At 39.8% G+C, this 25,178-nt stretch overlaps 1 protein-coding gene across 25 annotated transcripts in view; it reads right to left on the reverse strand.

The window, feature by feature from the left end:
- The window catches only part of cacna1bb (calcium channel, voltage-dependent, N type, alpha 1B subunit, b), a 233,958-nt gene that overhangs the window by 44,246 nt on the left and 164,534 nt on the right, over positions 1 to 25,178 (reverse strand). For 8 of the 25 annotated variants that reach the window (XM_026174406.1, XM_026174397.1, XM_026174404.1 and 5 more), the window contains 10 exons: positions 24,775 to 24,837; positions 20,340 to 21,095; positions 17,962 to 18,137; positions 17,181 to 17,310; positions 16,070 to 16,199; positions 15,237 to 15,296; positions 14,195 to 14,301; positions 11,707 to 11,718; positions 9,081 to 9,110; positions 3,751 to 3,847 (listed from right to left, as the gene is read on the reverse strand). In XM_026174406.1, the coding sequence (XP_026030191.1) occupies positions 3,751 to 3,847; positions 9,081 to 9,110; positions 11,707 to 11,718; positions 14,195 to 14,301; positions 15,237 to 15,296; positions 16,070 to 16,199; positions 17,181 to 17,310; positions 17,962 to 18,137; positions 20,340 to 21,095; positions 24,775 to 24,837 (1,561 nt within the window). The remainder of the gene's footprint in view (positions 1 to 3,750; positions 3,848 to 9,080; positions 9,111 to 11,706; positions 11,719 to 14,194; positions 14,302 to 15,236; positions 15,297 to 16,069; positions 16,200 to 17,180; positions 17,311 to 17,961; positions 18,138 to 20,339; positions 21,096 to 24,774; positions 24,838 to 25,178) is intronic. The other 17 variants (XM_026174416.1, XM_026174407.1, XM_026174405.1 and 14 more) reach the window with 5 other exon arrangements.

The following is a 25,178-nucleotide window of genomic DNA, read 5'->3' on the forward strand; positions in this document are numbered from 1 at the left end:
CTAAATATAAATAAATATATACACAATAACAGCAGCTGTACAAGTATTAACCGGAAATGAAGAATATAGTGACCAGTGTTGTGCAAAACCAAAGTCCAGAAAGTCCAGTGTGTGTGTAAGAACTGTATGTGTGGGTCAGTACTGTGTGGTGGTGTGATTGAGAGACCGTATCGCCTGCGGGAAGAAGCTCCTCCTCAGTCTCTCTGTGTTGGTCTTCAGGGAGCGGAATCGCTTTCCTGACCTCAGCAGAGAGAACAGTCTGTTGTTGGGATGGCTGAAGTCCTTCACGATCTTCCTGGCCTTGGTCCAGCACCGCCTGCTGTAGATTGAGTGCAGGTCAGGGAGCTCGGAGCGGATGGTGCACTCAGCTGACCGCACAACCCTCTGTAGAGCTCGTCTGTCCTGCATGGTGCTGTTCCCGAACCAGGTTAAGATGTTTCCCGCCAGGATGCTCTCTATGGTGCACGAGTAAAAGTTCCTGAGCACCTTGGAGGGCAGTTGGAAGTCTCTCAAGCGTCTGAGGTGGTAGAGACGCTGTCGGGCCTTTTTCACCACAGTGTTGATGTGACAGGACCATGACAGGTCCTGCGTGATGTGAACTCCGAGGTATTTGAAGCTGTCCACTCTCTCCACTGGGCACTCGTTGATGACGGGGGTCTGGTAGTTCCTCTCCTGCTTAGTGCTGAAGTCCACTATCAGCTCCTTTGTCTTACTGACGTTTAGAAGGAGGTTGTTCCTCTGGCACCAGTTCTCCAGATTCCTAATCTCCTTCAGGTAGGCCGTCTCGTTGTTATCAGAGATCAGGCCCACCACGACGGTGTCGTCAGCAAACTTGATGATGGTGGTGGAGCTGGTAGTGGCCACACAGTCATATGTGTACAAAGAGTACAGCAGGGGGCTCAGAACACACCCCTGGGGGGCTCCAGTGCTGAGAGTGGTGGAGGCTGAGACATGTCCGCCCATCCTTACTGCCTGTGGTCTGCCAGTTAGGAAGTTGGAGATCCACTGACACATAGATGAGCTGAGTCCCAGATGCTCCAGCTTGGTGGTGAGTGTGGAGGGAATTATGGTGTTAAATGCAGAGCTGTAGTCTATGAAGAGCATTTTAACATAATTCCCCCTTCTAGTGTCCAAGTGAGTGAGTGATGTGTGGAGGAGATGAGAGATGGCATCGTCTGTGGAACGATTTGGACGGTAAGCGAACTGTAGTGGGTCCAGTGTGTCTGGTAGTGAAGAAATGATGAAGTCTCTGACCAGGCGTTCAAAGCACTTCATCACTACTGAGGTGAGGGCTACAGGGCGATAGTCATTGAGAGAAGCAGGGTGGGGTTTCTTCGGGACAGGAACAATGATGGACTCTTTGAAGCATGTGGGGATCACCGACTGAGATAAAGAGATGCTGAATATCTCAGTGAACACAGGAGCTAGCTGGTATGCGCAGTCTCTTAGGATACGACCTGGGATGCCGTCTGGTCCTGCTGCTTTCCTGGTGTTCACTCTCTTGAAGGCTCTCCTTACTTCATGCTCGGAGATGACGAGCACGTTTCCGGTGCTGGCAGTATCTTCCTGTCTGCAGCCGTTAGCGCCGCTAACACTAGCATTGTTGGAGACCTTAGCTGCAGCCTCGAAGCGAGCATAGAAAGTGTTCAGCTCGTCTGCCAGAGTCACGGCCGCGTTCGTCATACCGGTTGTTGGTGCTTTATAGTCCGTTATTGTCCTTAGTCCCCGCCACAGGCTCCTAGAGTCAATTCAATTCAATTCTTTATTTATTTGTCACATGTAGTTATAGCTGGTACAACATACAGTGAAATGTTTTTTCTGGCTAAAAAAGTACTCCCCCCGACTGTGCAAACATGCTAAAAAGGATTTTACATAAGCTAAGAAAAAAAGGAAAAGAAACAAAAGTTAAAAGTAAAAAAAATATATAAAAAAACAATGTAAAAGTCCATATGTTTGTGCTTATAAATATATATCCATGACGTGCAAGATATTGCACTGTAATGATTTGAATGAGAAGACTATAAAAATATACATATTTACATAGTACAGATGTATATAATAAGGTACGGATAAGGTTCAGAGAAGAAAGATAAAGTGCAAGTCACTCTGTTGGAGTTGTGACTCTAGTTTCCTCCCGTAGCGCTGCTTCGCCTCTTTCACCGCCCTCCGCACGTTATATGACGCGGCTTTGTCATGAGTCCCGTGTTGTAGGCAGCAGTGCGGGATCTCAGAGCGTCGCAGATGGTTTTATCCACCCACGGCTTCTGGTTGGGAAACGTTGTGATAGTCTTTGTCTCCACGGTATCATCCGCTAGTTTCCCGATGAATCCCACAACCGCTTCCGTAAACCAGAGTGAAGACAGAGGTACTTTAACCAGCCTGTCCTGTCAAACCACTCTCCCTAAGTATCCAAGAAGAGCTTTGGATGGGCGTCTGTCTGCCACCTTCGATCTGTCTCAATTATCTCACTTTTATTAGCCCAATCAGATCTCTCCTCTTTTGACATATACTTTTGTCCACACAGCAGAGGAAAGCTGTCATTTCTGTGTCTGAGACAACAATTGAGGAAAACAGGATTCTATACAGCATTGTGCTCCCAGTGTAATTCTTTATAATATATATCTTTATAATAGCTGCATCATGGTAATATATTATATAAATTCTAACTATTGATTTTAAAGATCTTCAAAACTCTCTGCAGTAATCAATTCTCCATAAGCTCAGTATAATTAGCACAACACCTCCAATAATGAGGACATGTAATCCTAGGAGTTTTTGTAAATCCACATAAAAAAACACCACCTTTTTTTCTTTAAATTAAGTGATTTTCTTTTTTCTTTTTTAGAAACACACAATTTAAACATATTTTAATGAAGATGGAAGACAAATAGAGAAGAACAGACTTCACTTCTGCGGTAACCCAGTTTCTGCAAACTCAATTTGAAATAATTGCCAATTCATCACAAACAAAAGAGGAATAGCTGCCAGCTCAAGGCTGACAGGTAAGTGAGCACCAAATAAGCCAAACTATTAACACTGCAAATGCAGCAATCACGTCCAAATGATTAAATATATCGCATAAGTCATAAAACATTGGCTAAACAATGAGAAATCATCAGTGTAATGTGTTACAGTGCATTAAGTATGTGTTTCATTGTTAATTGCCACAAAACTCCTTCGAGAACCAAGTACTCGCCTACTGTAGGCGTGTAAGACACAGAATATAAAATTCAGTATCTAAGCAAAAAATCAAGCAAAAATCAAACTTTTCATGTCTGATATGGTAGAGTAGGTTTCTGGAGACTTTGACTGCCTCTCGATTGTGTGCACGAATGTGTCAGGGGTGTATAAGTAGGAGGCATGAAGTGCTGAATAGAGCAAGCTGATCAACAGACAAACCAGGATTCAAATGTGTTAGTTGTGTTGTTCCACTGATTCTTGTAGACTTTCGATGTTCAGAACGGTTTAAACTGTGCGGTGGCAGGTCTATCTACAGTGTTGGGGAGTAACGGAATACATGTACCGCCGTTACGTATTTAAAATACAAAATATGAGTAACTGTATTCCGTTACAGTTACTTTTTAAAAAGGTGGTATTTAGAATACAGTTGCTTTGTTGAAATAAATGGATTACACGGTGGTATTTTCCTGTTTCATATTGTGGCGGATCGGGACTGTTTGGGTGCTCTGTGGGTTTTTGGTTTTTCTTACAGACTTACAGAACGATCTGTGACAGATTTGATTACCGTACCTTCAGTTTGGGCAGCCGTTTAATGGTCTTGAGTGGCCGCAGGACCCGGAGGACCCTCAGGGACTTGATAGTGTTGATGTCCTTGCCTTTTGTCCCTCTGTGCAGATTGAGAGTACAGTTAGTCTGGGTGATGTAGTGCAATGACACTCTAAACCCTTTCAACTCAGGCTGCATTAACAAGAACTGACTGCACTTCACCAGGTTTATATTGTAGGATGCATATATTCTGTTAGTAGAACACATGCATGTGAGTGAGGTATGTTATTCTACAGAAACATGCTTCACCAGTCTTCTCTTCTTATCGAGATACTTTTGTAATTACTCCCTTTCTTTTCCTTTTTTCTGATCTTCCCTTTGGCTGCTTTGTTTTCTTTTTATTGTTTTTTTTTTCTTTCATTCCTACAACTTCACGCATCTTTTAAGATGTGTGAATCTCATTATGTTCTCAAAGGAGCTTGCAAAGAAAAGCGTCTGGACTTTGACGCTTTTCTCAGTCATCCAGGTCACCTTTGACTACGGTGACCTGGATGACTGAGAACCTTCACAGACTCATTATGTTCTCTTTTCTGTTCCCACATCTTCCTTCCTAGTTTTCCTTCCTAGTTTTCCTTAGCTCCTTTCCTTCCTATCTATTTCTCTGCCTTTCTTCCTTATTTCAGAATCAGAATATTTTATTAATCCCGAAGGAAATTAGGGGTTACAGCAGGCAGCACGCTAATGGCGCATGCGCACTTACAAAGGAACCTTCTGACCAAACTTTACATAAACATCACATTGGGAAGACATGTTTCCTTTCTACCTTCCCCCTTCCTTCTTTCCTTCTTATCCTCCTGTCTTTTCATCATTCCTTCCTCTCCTTGTTTCTATATCTACTTCCTTTCTTCCTTTTATTTCATCCTTTTTGTCTTTTCATTGATGCTTCTTTCCCTTCCTACCTTTCTTCCCTTTCTCACTTATTCTTCTTCCTTGTTGTCTTTCCCTCCTCTCCCTTCTCTTAATGCCCTTCTTTCCTCCCAGTATAACTCCTTACTATGCCTCTTTTCTTCAAATCTTCTTTTCTACCTTCCTTGTCCTAACACCCCTCCTTTCTTGTTTCCCTGAAACCTGCTGCCCTTTCTTTCTTCCAAACCTCGTATCCTTCCTTTCATCGCTTTTTCTTTTCCTTCCTTCCTCCCCTTCTTCTCTCCCCCTTGTTGTAGTCCATCCCCAGCTTTCTTAATTCTTTCTTTTCCTTATTCTATCTTTCCATCTTTATTTTTTCCTTCCTTCTAACCTTATTTCCTTCTATTATCTTTTCCCATTGTCCTGATCTTGTTTCTAAAACCACTTCCTTTCTTTCCTGCCTTCCTTTCTTAATCCTTTTCCTTTTTCCTTCCTTATTGCCCTCCCTCCGCTTCTTCATTCCATCATTCAGTCATCCCTTCCCTCCACACCTTCCTGACATTCAATATTTTCTTTCTTTGAAGATTCTGACCTTCTTTTTTGTTTGTTTGTTACATGCTTCAGTGTATTTTCTGTTTATTTTTCTGTTTCCTGTTATAATGTATTTTCTTCCAAACCCCTTTTTAAGCCTCTTTTCATTTTCTTTCCCTTTGTTCTTGTTTTCTTTTCCTTTAATCTTTCCTTTGGTCTGTTTTTTCCATCTTCAAAATCCACAACAAAAGCTATTCACACAACAGTGAAATTACACCCTTTTCATTCCATACTTCAAGTTTTCATTGAAGGACTATGTCTGGTAGTGAATTGTTCCAGGTATTGCTTCCTTCGATGCTTCTTCCACAATACAAATTAGCATTGTTTCTGTTTAATAACACACAAAATCATACATTTTTACAGTAAATGCACAAAGAATCTGCCGCAGGTGCAGGAGGCAGTTTCTTTGCAGGAACCACTGCTGTCACTGCAGACGTTGCACGTTTTGCTCACTATTTATGGGAAGTAAGTGTGGGGGTTTAAAAACTAGCCATCATGATAATGACATACAGTCGAGCCATCATTCACAGAGTGACACTGGCCAAGGATAGTTTGAGTGTGAAGGATTTTTTATTAATTAGTGACACGCATTGTGGGTGTCAACTGTATATCCATCATGCATATCTCCTGTTCTACCACATCCCAAAGAAGCTCTACTGGATTGTAATCTGGTGGCTGTAGAGCAGCGCTCCCCAACCTTTTTTGCGGCACGGACCGGTTTATGCCCGACAATATTTTCACGGAGGTGTCGCGGATAAATACAACAAAATAAAACTAGTATTGGTACCGAAAAAAAGAATATTTATTCATAACACACGTGAAAAGACCCAGGAAAACCGAGTAAACGATAAAAACAATAACAAAATAACGCTGAAAACCGATAAAAACCCTGAAAACCATACATTTCACACCTGAGCCTCAACTCTCGCGGCCCGGTACCAAACGACTCACGGACCGGTACCGGTCTGAGGCCCGGGGGTTGGGGACCGCTGCTGTAGAGGACCACTTGAGTACAGTACAGTGTAATGTTCAAGAAACCAGTTGGAGATGATGTGAGTTTTGTGACATGGAGTGTTATCCTGTTGACCACTGTGTGTGCTCAAGAAGGCATGGACAATGTCAGCAAAATTACTCGGGTAGGCTGTGGTGTTTAATTGGTAAAGTGTAAAAAAAAAAAAGGTACCAAGAAGATATCCCCCCACACCGTTACACCACCAGCAGCCTAACGTTTGGATATATAGTCTCAGTTTCCTGAGACTATATTTACCGCGGTGCGTTCTTCTGCTCATGGAGCCCATGTACTTTAAGCATCAACTTGTTCTGCATTGCTTGGTTGTAACAACTGGATATTTGTGTTACTCTTTCTTTTCTATAACCTGGTAGCAGTGTGGCCATTCTCCCCTGACCTTTGACACCAATAAGGCATTTTTGCTCAGAAAACTACTGTTCACTGGAGATTTAATCTTTTCCAGAATATTCTCTGTAAACCCTGCCTGCATGGTAAAATCCCAGTAGATAAGCATTCATTATATCTGTTGATCAGTCACTTAAATCACATTTTCCCCCATTCTGATGCTTGGTTTGAAGTTTAGCAGGTTGTATCAATCATGTCTACACCCCTCAATGCACTGAGTCATTGCCATGTGATTGGCTGAATAGTTACTTATTTAGAAGTTGAACAGGTATACCTAACAAAGTGGCAGGTGAGTGCATTTTATATGAAGAGTTCTGTAAAGAACTCAAACTTTTGGTTTATTCCTGTCTGGAAAGTTTAGTAGTTCGAGATACCCAACAGCATATCACAAGCTTTTAACATTAGCATACTAGCCTAAGATGTCCTCGACCTGCAATAGTAAAAGGCATATTTCCAAAAAATACACATTAAATTTAAAGCACAATCCTTCCCTCTTGTGTCTTCTTTTTGGGTCATTACCTGGAGGCTAGCCTCTTGGCACATTAGAATTAGTCTTGCAGCAAGAACAAAAATAAGATACAGGCAAACAAAAAGAAAATGTAGAAACAAAGCTACAAAGTTTTAACATACAGTAATGCCTTCTTCAATACCTTTTCCTGGCTCATAGTGTGCTTACCTATTTTTACCACCCTAACTGTGTCTAAACCTCTCAGCAACCCTAAAACCCAACCTTAAAAGACCTTTGGAGAAGTGAGGACAGGACAAAAAGTTCCTCTACAGATTGTTCTTGCTCTAATGCTCCCAAAGTGAAAATGGTCCTCATTAAGGTAGCTGGACAAGCACAGACACACTCGCACAGACCCAGGTCAGTATGTCAGCGCTTTACAGGGTCTCATTAAAAAGAAAGGATTGTTATTAGGTACTAGGGGACTCAGAGAAACCCACCAGAATAATGAACATGGCTATTTTTTTAATATGTGGTGACTGGCGAGGGAAGGACAGAACTCAAACCGGAGAGAAGCATGGTTCCAAAAAAATCTGGCCCTGGGGGCCTTTCAAATTCTCAATAAAAAAATCTAACAAAACGGCATGCGGCTCTCATGCTTGTATAACTTGGATACTCTGGCATGCAATTTGCGAAGTCAATGCCAGTCCTGCTTTTTAAGGACCTCAACACATTGAGATGGCAAGAACAGTCTCCCAATAGCTTTCAGAAGCGCACGGGCGGGGAGTTTGTTTTTCATGTCAATGCAGCACACATCAGCGGTGATTGCAACGTATTCAGCAGCCACACATGAGGTCATCTGGAGTAGCTTAACTTCTGTAGCCGCTGCTCGCTCATGAAAGAGAAGATTTCCTGTTCAGACTCGTAACATCTGACGTCTAAAGCTTCATCAGCAAAATCGGATGCGCAAAGCTCCTGCTCTCTGTTTCAAAATTTACAGAGGATTCAAAGTTCTTGAGGAATTTTGTATAATGTATGTTTGGCTTATTAATTTCCCATTTTAATGGTAATAGTGAAGGTTTTCTTTGACTATTAGCAAAAGCTGAAAATGCAGGTCAAAATCACATTTTAAAAAATATCTCCAACACAATCCGTATCATAGGTCAGCCTTTCTAGTGTTCATTTAGAGCCTCTAGTGCATAGCAGCAGCTGGTTTGCATATTTTCTCCATTTTCCTCTTTGATTTCTACTAATGGGAGTATTTTCAAATCTACAACATTGCAAGAGGACACTGTTAACACACTCTTCACCCAGTGTAGCCCAATCCGCTACTTCCATTTATTCAGAAACATTTTTAAAAGGTTAAAAATATGGCATACTCTAAAATTCTGTCTTTTTCAAAAACAAATATTAACAAAGCAAAAACTCTCTTTTAACAGAGAAAAACAGATGTCTATTGTGAGTTTCCTTACAAACACGACAGGCTGTGAGGAACAAATTAAAAAATTTTTTTAAGGTGAATTCATGAGAGAAGCTATAATCCTTTATTGGCTGCCCTCTAATTCCATAGGCATAAAGAAGAAGAGATGAAGGTGGAGGTTGGTAATCTCTTGGACATTTAACCGATTAAATTGACTTTAGTCATGATTAAAAGAGAAAACTGAGAGGATAGGTAAGGAGTTAAGCTTTGATACAACTGATAACCTGAGTTTCAGATTCCTGCAGCCCAAATCCCCGTCTGTGTGTTGATTAACTTCTGAAAGCTATGAGGGAGAGCTCCCAATGTTTCCTTTTTGTCTTGATGTCCCAATACTGGGACAGGAGAAAAGGTTTATAAAAGGGAGGGAAAGCGAGGAGGGAAGGGAGTCACATCCCAAGCACTTTGGGATGAAGGGCGACAACGTAAACCTCGAAGGCTGCTAAGAGGAATGTTCTGTGTTTCACAGGAGGAGGGCAAAAGGGTACGAGGGGCTAAAAAGAAAAAAAGTAGATACTGACAATTCCCACCTGGCCACGCTTTGTTGCGATCTGATGGGGAAAAGAAATGATAAGCATATGCACGCAGACAATACACAAAGACAGACAGCAGCATGTAAAGCAAGACAGAGCAAAATAAACACTTTACACAGATATCACCCAGGCGTGAAGATATAGTGACAATTTTGGTGGTTCAAACTTCAAAACACATCAAAAGAAAGCAAAGATAAGAGACAAAAAAGTGACTTTTAAGTAAATTTAAAGTAAACACCCTTTTAAAGCAAGATAAGCTGGATAAAATATTTGGAAGAAATAGTGTTTGTGGATACTGAATATGAGGGAAAATCAAACTGATGACATGAAGATGATTATAATGTCATGACTGACTACATATACTCTGGAGTTAAGAAATGTGGTCCTACAGTAATTCTGTTACATTGCAGTGTTTTAGTATGCTGAAGATCATGGGTATGGAGCCAAGACACCAATGCAGCTATACTCTGATCATGTGGTGCATTACTACTGCTGCGGAAAATATTTTAGAAAATTAGTAGAAAATGCAACATAATAATAAAGGTAATAATGTTACAGAGTGTTATACTGGTATTTGCATTTAACCATTTCTGAAGCAAATTAAAAACATTTTGTAAATATGTGTCTTTGAGTTTTACATTTTCTGTGAATACAATTGTTTGACAGTTTTATCATTTTTAAGCTGTGGCTGATTAGTGGCTACATGTTAGCTTGCTCTCCACAAATTGTATATAAAAGACGCATGTAGCAACAGTACCATCACCCATTAGTTTGTGGACTACTGTTTTGAAGCCTCAAGCAGAGCGGTTTTGCCGTAGCCATCTCGCTTGAAAGTGATAATCAAGCTGTGGACCTGTCTGAGAGCTGAGCATCTCTCGCTCAAAAACTAGTAATTATTCAATTACTAAAGCTTTATTGTCCTTTTTACTAATAGTGAGTGCCATAATTTTCAAACTTAGCATCATACAGTATTAAATAAGACTAAAAACAAGCAATCCGGTCGTTAAGTCTGACGTCACTTGCCGTGTCTGGGCCTAAACTCCGCTGCAGGTCAAACGATCACTGTGGCATTACTGAGAGTTGAAAAACTGTCTAAAGTCTTTCATCTTTAATAAAATGATCAGCGTTCTGCTCTACCAGGTGTAACAATTGAGTTTAGCATCCAGGCATCCATGAAAACGGAATTTATGACATTTAACGAAGTTAGAAGTTAGCAGGAAGTTAGCTCGCTAGCTTCTATCTAAATACAATATAGCATGTCCTGACTGCGGGGTTTTGGAAACAAATTAAAACATACAGCTCTGTTATCACTTCCAGCATAAATGAAGACAGAAAACTAAACAGCAGTGACATTTGTAGCGTTACTGAAGTTGGGCTAGCTGGTATATAATGATGTGCTACGTGACCACTAGCGACACAGCTATGTTAGCATAATATAAACAGCTAACTTTTTTTCCACTCGATAAAAGTTAACGTGAGTGTTCTCGGTGGTCAGGAACAAATGTAATCGCATGAAGGATGCTGTAAAAAGACCAAACTTCAGCCAGGAGAACAACTGAGATAATCCATCCACAATACGAGATTAGTCATTCATATACTGCTGCATGGGCTGGGCTGTAGTTACATCCTAAGGTTTTAAAAACTGAGCTTAAATAAATGATTAGCGGTTTTTAAATAAATTTTGACCTTTCAGTTGAAACACAATATTAATATATAAAATCCTTTTATATCTAGACATTAATCCTAAAGTAAGCGCCTTCAAAAACACAAAGCAGTAACTGTGTTGGATGTTTCAAAACAGACAGTTTGGGTAACAGGTTTACAACTTGCCTTCCTTTTCCTGTGTTTAGATTAAGTATGAAAATAAGATCTAAATAAAAATAAAATGTAGGTTGTCAGGTATCACATCTATCCATTAGACCTGGTGCTGTGAATGGAGCCTCTTACATGGTTGATTGGTGTGAATGAGAGTTGATTACAGAGCTGACGGGAGAAACAAAATGCCAGACAGCAAGTGAAAGCTGAATGGAGGGATGAAGGGGTTCAATTTGATAACTCCTGAATATCATTAACTGTGCATTATTGGTAAGAAAATCCTTCATCTATTATTCACTCTGTTTAATAGTTTTTATTTAGCTCTTTTATTTATTTGCGTCGTTATTATAAGCAGCATCATTCAGTTTCTTTGTGTTCATAATGACCTGAATCACCCTATGAAAGCTCAAACGTCTGATATGTTTTTGAAGCTGTGTTTTGTTCAATCTCAGCACTGGTCCACTGTGCACTGTGTACATTGTAGCTTCTAACACACATAAAATATGTCCAATAAATGGAAAACGGGTAATTGCTCTTATGTAACCCGAATACAGATGTAACACAACATAGTTACATAACACAAACAGAGGAAATGCAATGTCTTTAATCGTGACTGTGGTGGCGATGATAAAAATAGAAAGTAACAAAATATGACATTTGTGCAAAACATTTAGCTGTGAGAAGACAAAAAACAACACCTTGCTGAAAATACCACGAGCTAAGGTGGAGAAAAAGTGATTCAAACGGGCAGATATGCACATGAATAAACAGACAGACTGACAGAAAGAGCAGGCATTACCCCATAAGGCTCCTGAAAGCAATCCAAGCCAGAAAACAAAGAAGAAAGAGAAAAAGTGACAGAGAGAATACAGAGAAAGAGTCAGCAACAGATAAAAGACAGAGACAAGCATCAACCTAGTGCTGGCAAAAGACAAAAAAAGGGAAAAAGAGAAATCAGAGACAGAAAGCGTTACAAAGAAAAACACACGTGACAAGCAACTGTGGAGAGTTTCAGTCAGTGTGTGAAATAGTGGCAAAAAGCCCCTGAAAACATTGTTCAAAACGAAATGTGTGATCACCAGCTTTCTCAAGAGACCCAGAACTCCTCTGGCTTTGGAAAACATTTATTTACATGATTTCCAAACCAGTTGTATACTGAGATATACTGAAATACAGGTAACAAGAATAAGTCTACTGATACCAGTAAGAATGCTCACCAATAAGGAGTCAAATCCACTCAGATTACAGTGCAAGTGGGGATTTAATTTTGACTTACACCACAGTATCTAAGGGCAGGTTATACAATAAAAAAAAATGCAATGAAAAAAATCTGGCGCCTTTCCAGAGTTTCTTCTTTTACCTAAATTTTTGTATTAAATAAAAATAACCCAAGTAAATGCAAAATTTAGTTTTTACATTTCTATTATTTCATTGATTAAGGGAGGGAAAGCTATGCAAACCTAACTGGCTCTATGTGAAAAAAAGTGTCCCACTTGCTAAATCATGAATCTTTCTGTGATTAACCACATCACATCGTGGCACAGCTGAAAGAAACAGCTGAGAAACAAAGTCATTGACATCTATAACTCTGGAATGGGTCACAAAGCCATTTCTAAGGCTTTAGAGCTCCAGCGAATCACGCTGAAACCCATTATCCACAAATGGAGAAAACTTATAACAGTGCTGAACCTTCAGGAGTGACCAGCCTATCAAAAGTACTTCAAGAGTGCATTGATGACTTATCAAGGAGGCCACAAAACAACCCAGAACAATATCTAAAGAACCGCAGGACTCGCGTCAGTTAAGGTCAGAGTTCATAATTTAAAAATAAGATAGATACTGGGAAAAACCCATGGGAGTGTTCAAGGAGAAAACCACTGCTAGCCAACAAGAACACAAAAGCTCATTTCACATTTGACAGAAAACATCTTGATGGTGTCCAAGACTTTTGACAAAATATTCTGTGGACTGACGAGACAAGCGTTGTAACTCAAGTTAACTTGGGATATTCAGTGAGTCCACATCTGAACGGCTCAAAAAAAATCCAGACAAGAAAAGGAGGTTTTGGAGTGGACTAATCAAAGTCTGGACTTCAATCAAATTGTTGTGCTTTGGCATGACATTAAACAGGCTGTTTATGCTCGAAAACCCTCCAAAGTGGCTGAATCAAAACAATTCAGCAAAGAAGAGTGAGCCAAAATTCCTCCACAGCAAATGAAAAACTCATTGCCACATAAACACTTGATTTCAGGTTACTTTTTCACATGGGGCCAGGTAGGTTTGGATAACTTTCCCATTCATAAATGAAATCATCTGAAAAAACAGAAAAATGAATTTTGTAATTACGTGGGGTTATTCGCAATTAAAATTTATTTGATTATCTGAAACATGTACAAATGTGCAAAAATTTGGAAATCAGGAAGGGGGCAAATACTTTCTCACAACACTGTAAACAGTGTGGTTCTTATAACCATGCCATTGACTGTATATAAAAAATGGACAAAACATGGCCACCATGTTATCACCTAATGGTTTACGCCATTGTTTTGAAGCCTAAACATGAGCATTCTAGTGAATTGTCTATGACAAGATGGTAATGGCCTTCTTTATCATCAATCCGACCATATATTTAAAATAAATACCTGACAATATTAAATAAGACGTAAAACTAGCAAATGACATAAACATTTTACAGAATGTATAGAAAAGATGTGTGTAAACATTGTTACCTTCCCTAAACTCATTCATATATAACTCATGCACAATGTAAATAAGTTGATGCAGTGTTTTATATACAGTCCATGATCCATACTATGTTCGAACTTCTACTCCACTAAGAAGAAAACGAATATTCAAAAAGCAGATTCTGTATAAGGCATTAAATCCAAAGTACCAACTAGATGGCAGCTAGAGCCTGACAGTCATGGGAAAATCCTGTCCTTCTGTCTCCACCTGAGCCTTAAACCTATCAGCCAAATTGTGCATGACCTATTAGCCAACTAGCAGGGAGGGGCTGTGAAGACTTTATGTAACATAATCATGGCAGCAAAATAACCGCTGGGCAACACAAAAGTCTTGGAATTCATGGGAAAACAATAAGACGAGCACATTAAAATTCACAATGCTCGTCCACTGGATAGTTGAGAGGAGGCAACAAAACAAACCATTTGGCGTTTTAATGATGATGGTTTCCACATCTTGTTATGTGGTTGGTGTACATTATATTCAAGCACCGCTGGGATGATAAAATAATGAACAGAAAAAAATTCAAGGGAAAGTTGACTCACGAGCAGGCAAAGGCCACCAGAGCTCCGCTGACCACGATGAAGTCCAGAATATTCCACAGGTCACGGAAATAAGAGCCAGGGTGGAGAAGCAGTCCCAGGTCAATCATCTGGAGTCGCAGAGAGTGATGGAATTACAGAATTAAATTAGACACATTGGGATGGAGTGTTATCTCCACGTAAAACCACAAAGCCAATTAGTGATGTCAGTGACATGCTATCCACAGTTTGCTGGCCTTTTCATTAAAGCTCAGATGTGGTTATAAGCAGGTCAAAAGCATAAAGTAAAAATAAATCTAACAAGCTAAATCTGGTTAAAAATGACGAAAGCTCATTATGAAACAAATCCTTATTAGATTAAAAAAAAAACCCAAACTGAAACAGATTTATATGTATCTTATACTATATAAGTAAACAGTGCATATATCCAGAAAAGGACAGAATCTTCAAGCCGACAGAAAATAATGTCTGTCATGAAACTATTCCTGCTGCTTCCTAATTGGACTAATTATTATGGAGAAGTCTGTGAGCCAGTTTACATTATTAAGTGATGCAAAACCCAAATATTCTTCCTTGTAGCGGGGTGTCTGGCTTCTGTTTTAGGTTCAAATCTCCAGGACTCTGACTTGGATTATTTTGGTTCTTGCAGCAGCTTAAAAAATACCACTATCAAAGTAGAGAAAGACATGCTACACGTGAAAGAACAGTTAAAGGCAATAGGATGTAAGCAGCTGATTATGAGAGTGACATGCTTGCTTCTGAATATGCTTTTTTTTGATGATGCATGCATCAAATAATTTTCTGTATTTTAGCGATCAAGGCATCTATCAAGTATTATACCAATGCAATATTTTTGGAGAAAGTGTCAATGTAGTTTTATTACTTTGTGATTGTGTTTTTAGCTTTGTTGAGTGTTGATCAAGGCAATCTTTACATTTAGCTCACCACAGATGTTGCAGACGTTTGACTAAAATCTTGCACAGCAGGTTTTCATAGCTCATGCGGCTCGAATGAAAATGTACCTTGATTTTTCCATCCTTCTCACCTTAATCACCATCTCAAAGGTGAAGACTCCAGTGAAGACATAATCCAGGTACTTGAGAACCTACAAAAAGTTAAGCAATAAGGAAATATCCTTTAAAATGACTCACTAACAGACCCAGTGACAGATGTTTTCAGTCTTTGAAAGGGTGTGTGTATATGTGTGTAAGAATGGACCAGATATGCACAACGTGTTCCTATGTCCTGCCAAAGATCTCAAACTCTGTCAGCTTTGCACTGTACTGCATAGATACACATTACCTTAACACCTCACAACAGGCACACACGCTCACCAAAAACTAACACACACACACACACACACACACACACACACACACACACACACACACACACACACACACACACACACACACAGTTTCCCTCTGCACCCCTGACTACAATACTAACTAGCTGTGCTCGTCTGTCAAAACAAAACAAAAAAATCATCCTTATTCCCAGCATGGGCTAACATATCACACAGGGATGTAAAGAATACAAAAACAGGATAGTTACTGGATTTTTGGCTCTGAACCACTTGCGAATCAGTTATTTCACCAAGAAATGATTAAAAGTTTGTTTTTGTGCCTCCTACCACTCATTCCTCAACATGGATAAACTGTCAGATCCTGTTAGGAAGAACTTCTCAATCGGTCCAAATGAATCAGTCAGTCAGCCCAAATGAGACGTGTTTATGTGTGAATCCTCATCCGGCCTGTGCTAGCCTGCATGTTTTCATGCATATACTTGTCCATGTGTGTCTATCTGTCTGACAACAAGTGTGTTTGCTGTGTACTTCCAGATGTTTATTTATGAAGTCTTGATGTAGGCCTGACTCACATCGTTGCGCGTCGCATTGGCTTGCACGGGGTCCTCAGCTGCCAGGGCGATGCTGCTCATGGTAATGACCGTCAGGATGCACATTTCAAAGTAGCGTAGGTTGACCACATAGTGACACAGCCGTCGCACCCTGCAAGACCAACATATAAACACACGCACGCACAAACTCGAGCAAATGTACTACACGCTTAGCAGTGACAGCTCACAAGGTGCTTTCAGGTGACATCCTTCCATAACAGGCTGTGGACAAACGCATATCCAAAACAATACATGAAGGTAGGGAATGAATCTGCCGCTGAACTATGCCGTTTCACAGAGCTATAGAGCATCTGCGTATTTATAGCATTACTATTTTTTTTTATTTATAGCATTAGCATTACTATAGCATCTGCATTTTATCTTATGCTTCTGACTATGATTCAATTCTTGTGTTAAATCTTAAAAGCTTAAGGCTGAAATTTTAACTAGCCATGCTTTAGCTCACTTGTCTATAAGATCTTGAGACCACTTGAGCGTCCAATGGCCTCGAATTTGAGGTGGCACCTTCCAGTTACTCAGCTAGAATTTACCCCAGGATGCACAAAAAGTAATGTTCTAATTGGGCGAAGAGAAAAGGATCCAAAAAGCAGCAAATGTCCAAAGAAGAGCCTTGGAAGACCTTTGGAAAGCCTGGAAAATATTGCCCGTGACCACTTTAAAAGAAATTACAAGAAACTGCGTGGAAGCAAAATTAAAACAAATGAGGGATGGTTCAAGAACCTTTGCACAGTACTGTATATTTGCAGTTGCTGCTTTCCTCCCCAAAACAGGTCCTCACAGAGAAAATGACTCCAAATTGAAGCTACACCCAGAGCTCCACTTCTGGGAGTGACTGTTGCCTTTGTGTGTAGGTGAGGCATGAAATACCCCAAAGAGAAAGGATTTATTTAAGCATGACAAGTGAGAATAACGGTGATTTGTTATTAACCACTAAAGAGTCAGACATAAGCAAACCACTGACTGTTTCAGTGCTTTAAAGAGGAACCTGAATGAAATCAATTAAAGCTTTTAATTCTCAATATGCTGTTTATGCTAACCCCACGCCAGTCCGCTGAGTCACCTCGCAACTTACGGGTTTGTTTGGCCGAAGATGAACATTGAGCTGTAGGGAAGGATCTGCCGAGGCCCATTAGCTGCCTCGTCCTCTTCCAGATCTTTCTTCTCCTCACTGAGCTGCAGGTTGTCACAGTCGATGTTGTTCACTGATGCGCAAAAACAAATACGCTCATTTAGCTCAAAGAAGCACAGACCGTAAAAAGTGAGGTATTTTATATGGATGTTAAATGCAGGCTTTTAGTTTCTTTAGGCATTTTATAGCTGCGCTTCACAGAAATATACAACACATCATTTCACTAATTAGACATTTCTCATAAGATCGTGGTTGCAGGGTCAAGATTAAGTGTGACAGCTATGTTATGAAAAACTGTTTTTCGCACATGGAAGAATATTAACTTAGCTCACAAACAAGTACACATACTTTTACAGACACCTTGAAGAGATGCAGTATTTCTGAATAAAAAAGTTAAATTTTCTTTTTTCCTCCTTCAGATTAAAAAGGTTAAAAAAAAAAAGTCATCCAAACACAAGTGTTATGGCATGATTTTTTCACAGCGTGTGGGCTTCATCGTCAGCTGAAATAAAACTGTGCTTTTTGACAGCTCATTTTGTATTTTAGGATATTTGGCTGCTTTTATATGTGTGATAAAAGTCTACTCACTCATTTGATTCTTTGCTAATCACGAGATGTGGGGACTTTTGATTGAACTTTGTAACACAGTGAGCTAATATAACACAAATATGTTTAACCTCCCTATCCTTCCCCACCTCCCGTCTCAGTAACACACTATGCTCACTGGGTATGATGGTGGTTTCTCCAGGCGGGGCAGTGATGGTGACAGGAATGTGGATAGCATTGCTGTTGAGGCCAGCCTGGCTGGCCCTAGTGGAGTTCTTCTGGTTGTCAACATCCTCTGTAGGCTGCTGAGCACTGCAGGTAAAGCTCTCCTCCTCAGCATCTGGCTCCATCTCCCTGGAGAAAAAAAAGATGGGTTTAGTGTAAAAAAACAAAACAAAAAAACCCCCAAACTTTGTTTCCTTTCCCTTTTGTACAAAGAAGCACAAGGTAGCTCTAAAAACACAAATTTCATATAGTATCAGTGTATAAAATAAGTTCAGGTGTTCATGAGCAGCTCTCATAAGGCCCCACCACAGCATTGTAATCAGGTTGAGGTCTGACTGGACTATTGCAACAACTTGATTCTTTTATTTTTCAGCTGCTCTGTTGTATGTCTGACTTCTTGTTCAGTTAAAAATACTGTACAGGTCCTGTGGCTGTAAAACAAGCCCAAATCATCACCCCTCCACCATTGTGCTTTATAGCTGTTTGTGCTGATATGTTGTGTTGTGCATTGTGGACAAAGACCTCCACTTTGGTGTCATCTGACATTGTTCCAGCTTTCTTGTGGTTTATTGAGATGCAGCTTTTCAAATTTAAGCCTTGTTGCCATGTTCTCTTTAGAGAGAAGAAGCTTTCTCCTGGGAACCCCAAACAATCAAAACAATCTGAGTTTAAGATATACCTCGTTTTGGGGGGGTTTTCTGCCAGGACTGCATACAGTTCTGTAAAAACTTATTATTCATACGACTGCAAGAGTCTCAAGCACAGACTGTTTTCATAGCCACTAATCTGAAGTATCAGTCTTTGTGCAGTTGATTACAGTCCAAACACGTCCAAGAAAGGCCAATACATGGAGAAAAAAATAACATGTTATTGAACAGCGTGAATAAAAGGACAAGTACAGGTGACTCACAGATCCTCAACTGGCAGTTTTAGTAAATACAGACCATAAAAGCCACACTATGGTTTTTTGTGTGAAAAAGATAATAGGTCTTCTTGAATAAATCTTCATGTTTTTGTCATTTCTTCAATGGAATAAACTTGACTAATTTCCTAGAACAAAAATACGATGATAGGGTGCATAACCCAAACTAAAACCATTTGACCCAGGTTGCAGATGTGCTGACAAGATCAATTCGCCCATGGAGTGATGATGGCTACAAATGGGCCTCAAAGTTGGATCTACAACAAGACAGTCGAAGTGTGTCTGTGTGGGCTCTCAGTCATCCACGAGAGAAAGCAGCTGGACTCCTTTAATTTTCTTAAAGAGGTTTCACCTCTCATCCGAGAAGCTTCTTTGGTCTTCTAGAACCAAATGGTGGAGAGTCCCAGGTATTTAATCCCTAGTGGGAATTGTCCCACACACAGGGAAAAGGTTGCTTTCTTTCCACGCTCCTTAGACGAAATTCAGAGTGGATTAATGTTTTTTTAAGTTATGACAAGTTATGACTGAAGCTACACCTGACAGCAGAACTGTGTCTTCATATTTTTTGCTGAACTTATTTAGAAACCAATTTTGGTGGAGTTAATTATTTGACTTGATTCGAGGTCAAGCATCAAATGAGAATGACAAGTAAAGGCCATTAATGGCACATGGAGTGCTGGTAATGTCCACTCAGATAGGTTGTTGTCTAAAACTGGCTTTACGAAAAAAGAAACAGTGTTGTCATGGATGTGGAATGAAGAAATGGGAAGCAGAGCGAAAATCTAATCTTACTGAGCTGCAGTTTGTATTTGGGAGCAGTAATATATTAAATGTGCTGATGAAACCAACAATAATAAAAACTTCTGTTCAAAACACATTGCATCAGAAAATTACAATAAAAAAGCAAAAGCACTTTGGTGTTTGTTGGCTGTGTCTGTTGTTACAGACGCAATCAGAACTTCCACCTGCAAAAACTCACTTTTTTGCAACACTGACACAGAGTTGTGTCATCTTTTTAACTTGACATGGAAAACAGTTATTAATTTACACATTTAGCAATAACAAAGCAAAATTTGCACTAAGGTTTTTGACCAAAGCGAATGGGATGAAGAAGTATTATAAAAAAATGTATTATAAAATGTCATATTTTCTTACATATTACTGTTTACACTTAAGATGTCAAATAATCATCAAACGTCAGAACTAACTAACAGCCAGTGAATGAGATAATCATTAGTCAATCAATAATTTATGACATATTCTGAGGTAAATACACCTAATTAAGTTATTTGGACACATTACGACTTAAATAAAGTGTATTAGTATAGTGTGTTGTTTAAGTTGAAAGATTAGGTCATTATTTTTGAAAATGAAGCATTTTATATGAACAACAAAATCTGCAGCTTTACCTGTAACCTCTGTTTCCGTTCTTGTTCCTCTTAGAGTCATCTCCACCCAGAGCTGTCTGAGCTCTGCCCGTACGAGAGCATCGGTCCTTCCTCTCTCCATTACTATCTCCTCCACCTCCCCCTCTACCCCTTTGCTCTGACTGTGCACCATTTGCCAACATCCCATTCCCCTCTTTAGGTGGACGATGTGAGTGATGGTGGTGATGCCCCTTATTATCTCCTCCTCCTCGTCCTCCTCCCTGCAGGTCATTATTTTCCTCCTCAGGGGAGCCGGTCTGGTGGTGGTGGTGCCTGTGCCCCTGCCCTCCATTGCGGTTGTGACTCATCTCCCCTCTCCTCTCTTTTGTCTGTGGACCATCAGCATTGTGATCTCTGCTCCTGCTGTGATGGGTGTGGTGCCTCCCTCCCCGGACATCTCCTTCATCTCTGCTCTCCCCGCTACTGTCGTGGTGGCGGTGATGCTTCCTGGAGTGTGTGTGAAAGTTGTCATCCTGCCGGAGATCCCCTGCCTCCTCCCACCCTCCCTCGGGGGCCCTGCTGGATTTGTCTCCATTCTTGGACTCCACCCTAAGGGGCCTGTCCAGGTGAGTCTTCATGTCGGGGTGCAGATGAAGGGCGCTGGACATCAATAGGCGGTCATCAGGGTCGAGCTCGTTGTACAGGGCCTCGCTGCTCGTTTTTATGTTATGTCTCCTAAGCTGGTTAGTCCTCTGCTCCCACACTGACATAGCCTTCGCTGAACGCTGCTGCTCTTTGCTGCAAACATCGAATAAAACCCACAGGAAAAGATCATGGAACAGCAGTAAGTAATGACATACAACACGTTTAGCTCTACTTTATGAGGTGAACATTACAATCCACACTTTCACCCATAGTCACACTGTCATCTGCAAATTCTAACATTTATCTTAAAATGACGCTGGATAAGTGAGTTAGAAACAAGCCTATGGATGCGTCAGCACAGATGTGTGCAATGGTGAAACCTTTACTTACCATGCATGAATATGTATCTCAAAACCAACATAGAAAAATTTGACAATTTTTCTTACAGTTTTCTTTCTTACAATCTTCGTACACGTCTTCACACAGCATACACTCTTGCAATGTGCACTCGAAAAAATATCTACTTATCGGCAAAATGTTGGCTTTAAGTCATTCGATGACACGTACATTTTTCATGTCATTTTGTTAAAGAATGTAAACAGTTATATTTAAAGGAGTTTTGTTAAATGAAATTTACCTGATATGTTTGTACCAGGTACAATTTCTTTAATGACTAATGAGTTAAATGAATAAACTTTTACTCGCATTTTATTCAGAAAATAATTCTATGTCCTCATAAACATGAAGCATTATTTTTGTGTCTAAATAGGAGATCCTTATTCTTAATTTGGATATTTTGACATTTAATTCTCTTACCACTAAGTATGTCTTATATTACACTGTTAAGCTTTTAAATGTTGTGAAATTACATTATAAATCTCTGAAATTACATTATAAATCTAATGCAGGGTTTTAAGTTTCTTTAGTCACAGACTAAAATTTTCTTCTCCAATCTAACTCACTTCTCCTTGGTATAAATCTGACATGTTGTTATTAAGGCGTCATTCTCGTTTAGACTACAAGCAGGCTTTTTGTGGTATATAAGAGATTTGCACATTTTATAAAAGTATTTTATATGCTCAAAGAAAGGTTTTCCACTCAGGTGAGTGTTTGCTAAAAAAAACAAAGGTTTATAATAATAAATGGACACATGTACAACTATTTCAAACTTAATACAGGTACCCAGTTTATACCCGAGGTCAGATTTGAATGTAACAACCAATAAGATGAGATTTTTTTTCCACTAATTTCATAAATTGAGCATTTACTTACAGATATTTATCTTACTAAAATACACAAATTCTAGTCTCTCCGTCCATGAACTCCTCCTACACGATCAGAAGCTGAGCTACAAACCCTACCACAGCTACATCTTAGACCCCTACATGATCTATGTTGCATATTGTAAGGTCATCATGTTGTCTAGCAACCACATAACACATAAATCACAGGTTTAGAAACCTGTATTATAATATGGGCATGTACTATTGTTATTGCATTACAAACTAGCCAACTCACTATCATTGCTGTGCGCAGACCGAGCGTGCTTAGTCCTTTAAACAAGAACATGCACAGTAATCTATCCCCCTGACAACTCTTAGAATCTTTTGTAAATTTGTGGAACAAATTATATTGAGTATTGCTGCATGGTGGTGCATGTCAGAAATTAAAATAAAATGAGAGGGTCAAAACTTTGATATTCCTGTTATTTAGCATGTACATTGGCGGAATTGTTGGGTTTGTGTTATCTTGCCAAAACTATCTTTGTAGGCGATCGTGGCTCAAAGAGTTGGCAGTTCGTCTTGTAACTGGAAGGTTGCCGGTTCAAGCCCCGGCTCGGACAGTCATGGTCGTTGTGTCCTTGGGCAAGACACTTCACCCACCGCCTACTGGTGATGGCCAGAGGGGCCGATGGCGCGATATGGCAGCCTCGCTTCTGTCAGTCTGCCCCAGCGCAGCTGTGGCTACAACTGTAGCTGCCTCCACTATTCATTCACACCAGTGTGTGAATGAATAGTGGAATTGTAAAGCGCTTTGAGGGCCCCGAAAAGCGCTTTATAAATGCAATCCATTATTATTAAAGACGTCAGTAAACTTTATTAAAACAGTAACATTGGTCATTTTAACGTTGTCATGAGGTGTGCATACGTTTCCATGTACATTAGTAGTTCCAATGAATCCTCGCTTACAAATAAAAAAATATAAATAAATAAATATTGATACTTGCTATTTATCACAACATCATTTTATTGAAAGTCTGGAATTTTAGATTATTGAAACCTTACAGATTGACGTACTTGTCCACACAGCGTCATCTGATAATTCTAGTATTATCAGATGTCTATATTCCAAATAAAAAGCACATATTCATGTATATTAATACATATATACATGCTAATTTATTCCTGTCTCATTGTGTGTTGCATGGTGCATGGTATTTTATTTGTACAGGACATTGGGAGTCTTGCACTATAACAGTGTAATCTGTAGGGATACTTTTTTTAACTCTTCCCACATGCAAGATAAGTTTGTTTTGTCAATTATTAGAAAGATACTACAGCTACTACTAAAACTTTTATTTTAGAAGTATTTTTCAACCATCATGTGAAACTTAGAACAGCTGTTGTAGCAGACAACATCAAAACGTTTACTGGGACTTCTTAATATGGCATGCCTCACTGACATTGCACAGGGTGACCCGAGTCATGTGCAAATGGTTCAGGCAGGAAAATCATGCGGTGGGTAATAGCAGAGTTTAGGAGAAGATGATCTGGGATAATAATTATGGGGCGAAATGGGAGCTTTTTTTATTTCTCAAAATAAAAAAATCAAACATAGAGCATCCATTTAATGTAATAATATTCCTGGTTGTCATCAATGTAATGCATATTGCTCCTGTTCACAGTATGATTTGTGAGTTTTATGGGTTAGGTCATTTATTTCCATTTTATCACCTGTACCTCAAGACACATCGAGCGGGGGAGGAGTAGACAGTATAACTCCTAAGAGACAGACAGGGAGACAGAAGACAGGACAGGACAGGTATCCACCGACAGGTGAACTACTGAAATACATGTAGGCGATTGCAGAAATGAAAGCTAGAAATGCTAGAGTAACTGGTGAGATATTGTGACATAGCACATGCACACTCAAAAACACAAGAAGAGCAGTCCTTATAAGAAACCAGTGTTAACTCAAAGAGGTGCGATGGCCTTCCAGCAGCACCGTAATCAATTAAGAGAGCAGATCACCAGGAGGGAGAGCAAAAGCTGGTTGTTGTTGTGTTTTTCTTTTAGTGACAGCCTGGAGTCTACAATAACAAATAGAATGGAAATGCCAAACTGCCTGTGGTAGTAGCAAAGCAGAGAAATTAAACATTTATAGACAAATTATTCACATCACAGAGCTGAAGATCTATTACTGTAGGCACCGAAGGCTAGGCAGAGGCACAACAGTCTACAGTTTACAGTCAAAATTAAACCACAGTGGCACCGTGTGCCATCTGCTGTAGTGCAGTTTCAATGACTTAAAAAAGAAGAACCATAAATACATTTCACTTCAATAGCAACGAAGTTATGACAGAACACAATTTAGTTTTATGAAGGTGCAGAGGAAAGGAGAGGAAAGGAGAGGACTGGAGGAGAGCACAGATTGTCCGAAAGTGGGAGGATACAAGAACTTGAAGAGATGTAAAGAGGGAAAAAAACAATGCATTGCAGAGAAGAAAGGAGACAGAAGGGATGAAAGACTAGAAGAGAAGGCAAAGAGGAAAGGAAACAGGAGAGGAGAGGAGACCAGGAGGAGAATATTGTAACAGAGAGTGATAACTCACGGTGACTGAATGCTGCTGATGGACGACCTGCGAGAGAGTGCATCTCGATTTTGCTTTACAAAACTGTACATGCAGAACAAAAACAAAGGAAAAAAAAATGAGACACAAATCCGAAGGGGGCAGGTGGACAAAAAGACTGACATTCCACCTGCCCCCTGCCTTCTGTGTTACAGCAAAGGACTAATCTGTGCAAATACTTCAATAACACAACAGCAACGGAAAAACGTGTGACATCTTTATGACGAAAACTGAAACTGAAAACCATTCAGGAGTTTCAATCCAAAACATATGAAGAGGAAAATGTAATCTTACATTTTACAATGAAATGTTGAATTTGAAACATATTTAGATATTTAAAATTATTTCAAATGAAGATTCTTAGATTTTGTCTTCAGTTTTGTAAT

The sequence above is a fragment of the Astatotilapia calliptera genome, chromosome 7 (assembly GCF_900246225.1).
Source record: "Astatotilapia calliptera chromosome 7, fAstCal1.2, whole genome shotgun sequence".
In the NCBI taxonomy this organism is placed as follows: domain Eukaryota; kingdom Metazoa; phylum Chordata; class Actinopteri; order Cichliformes; family Cichlidae; genus Astatotilapia; species Astatotilapia calliptera.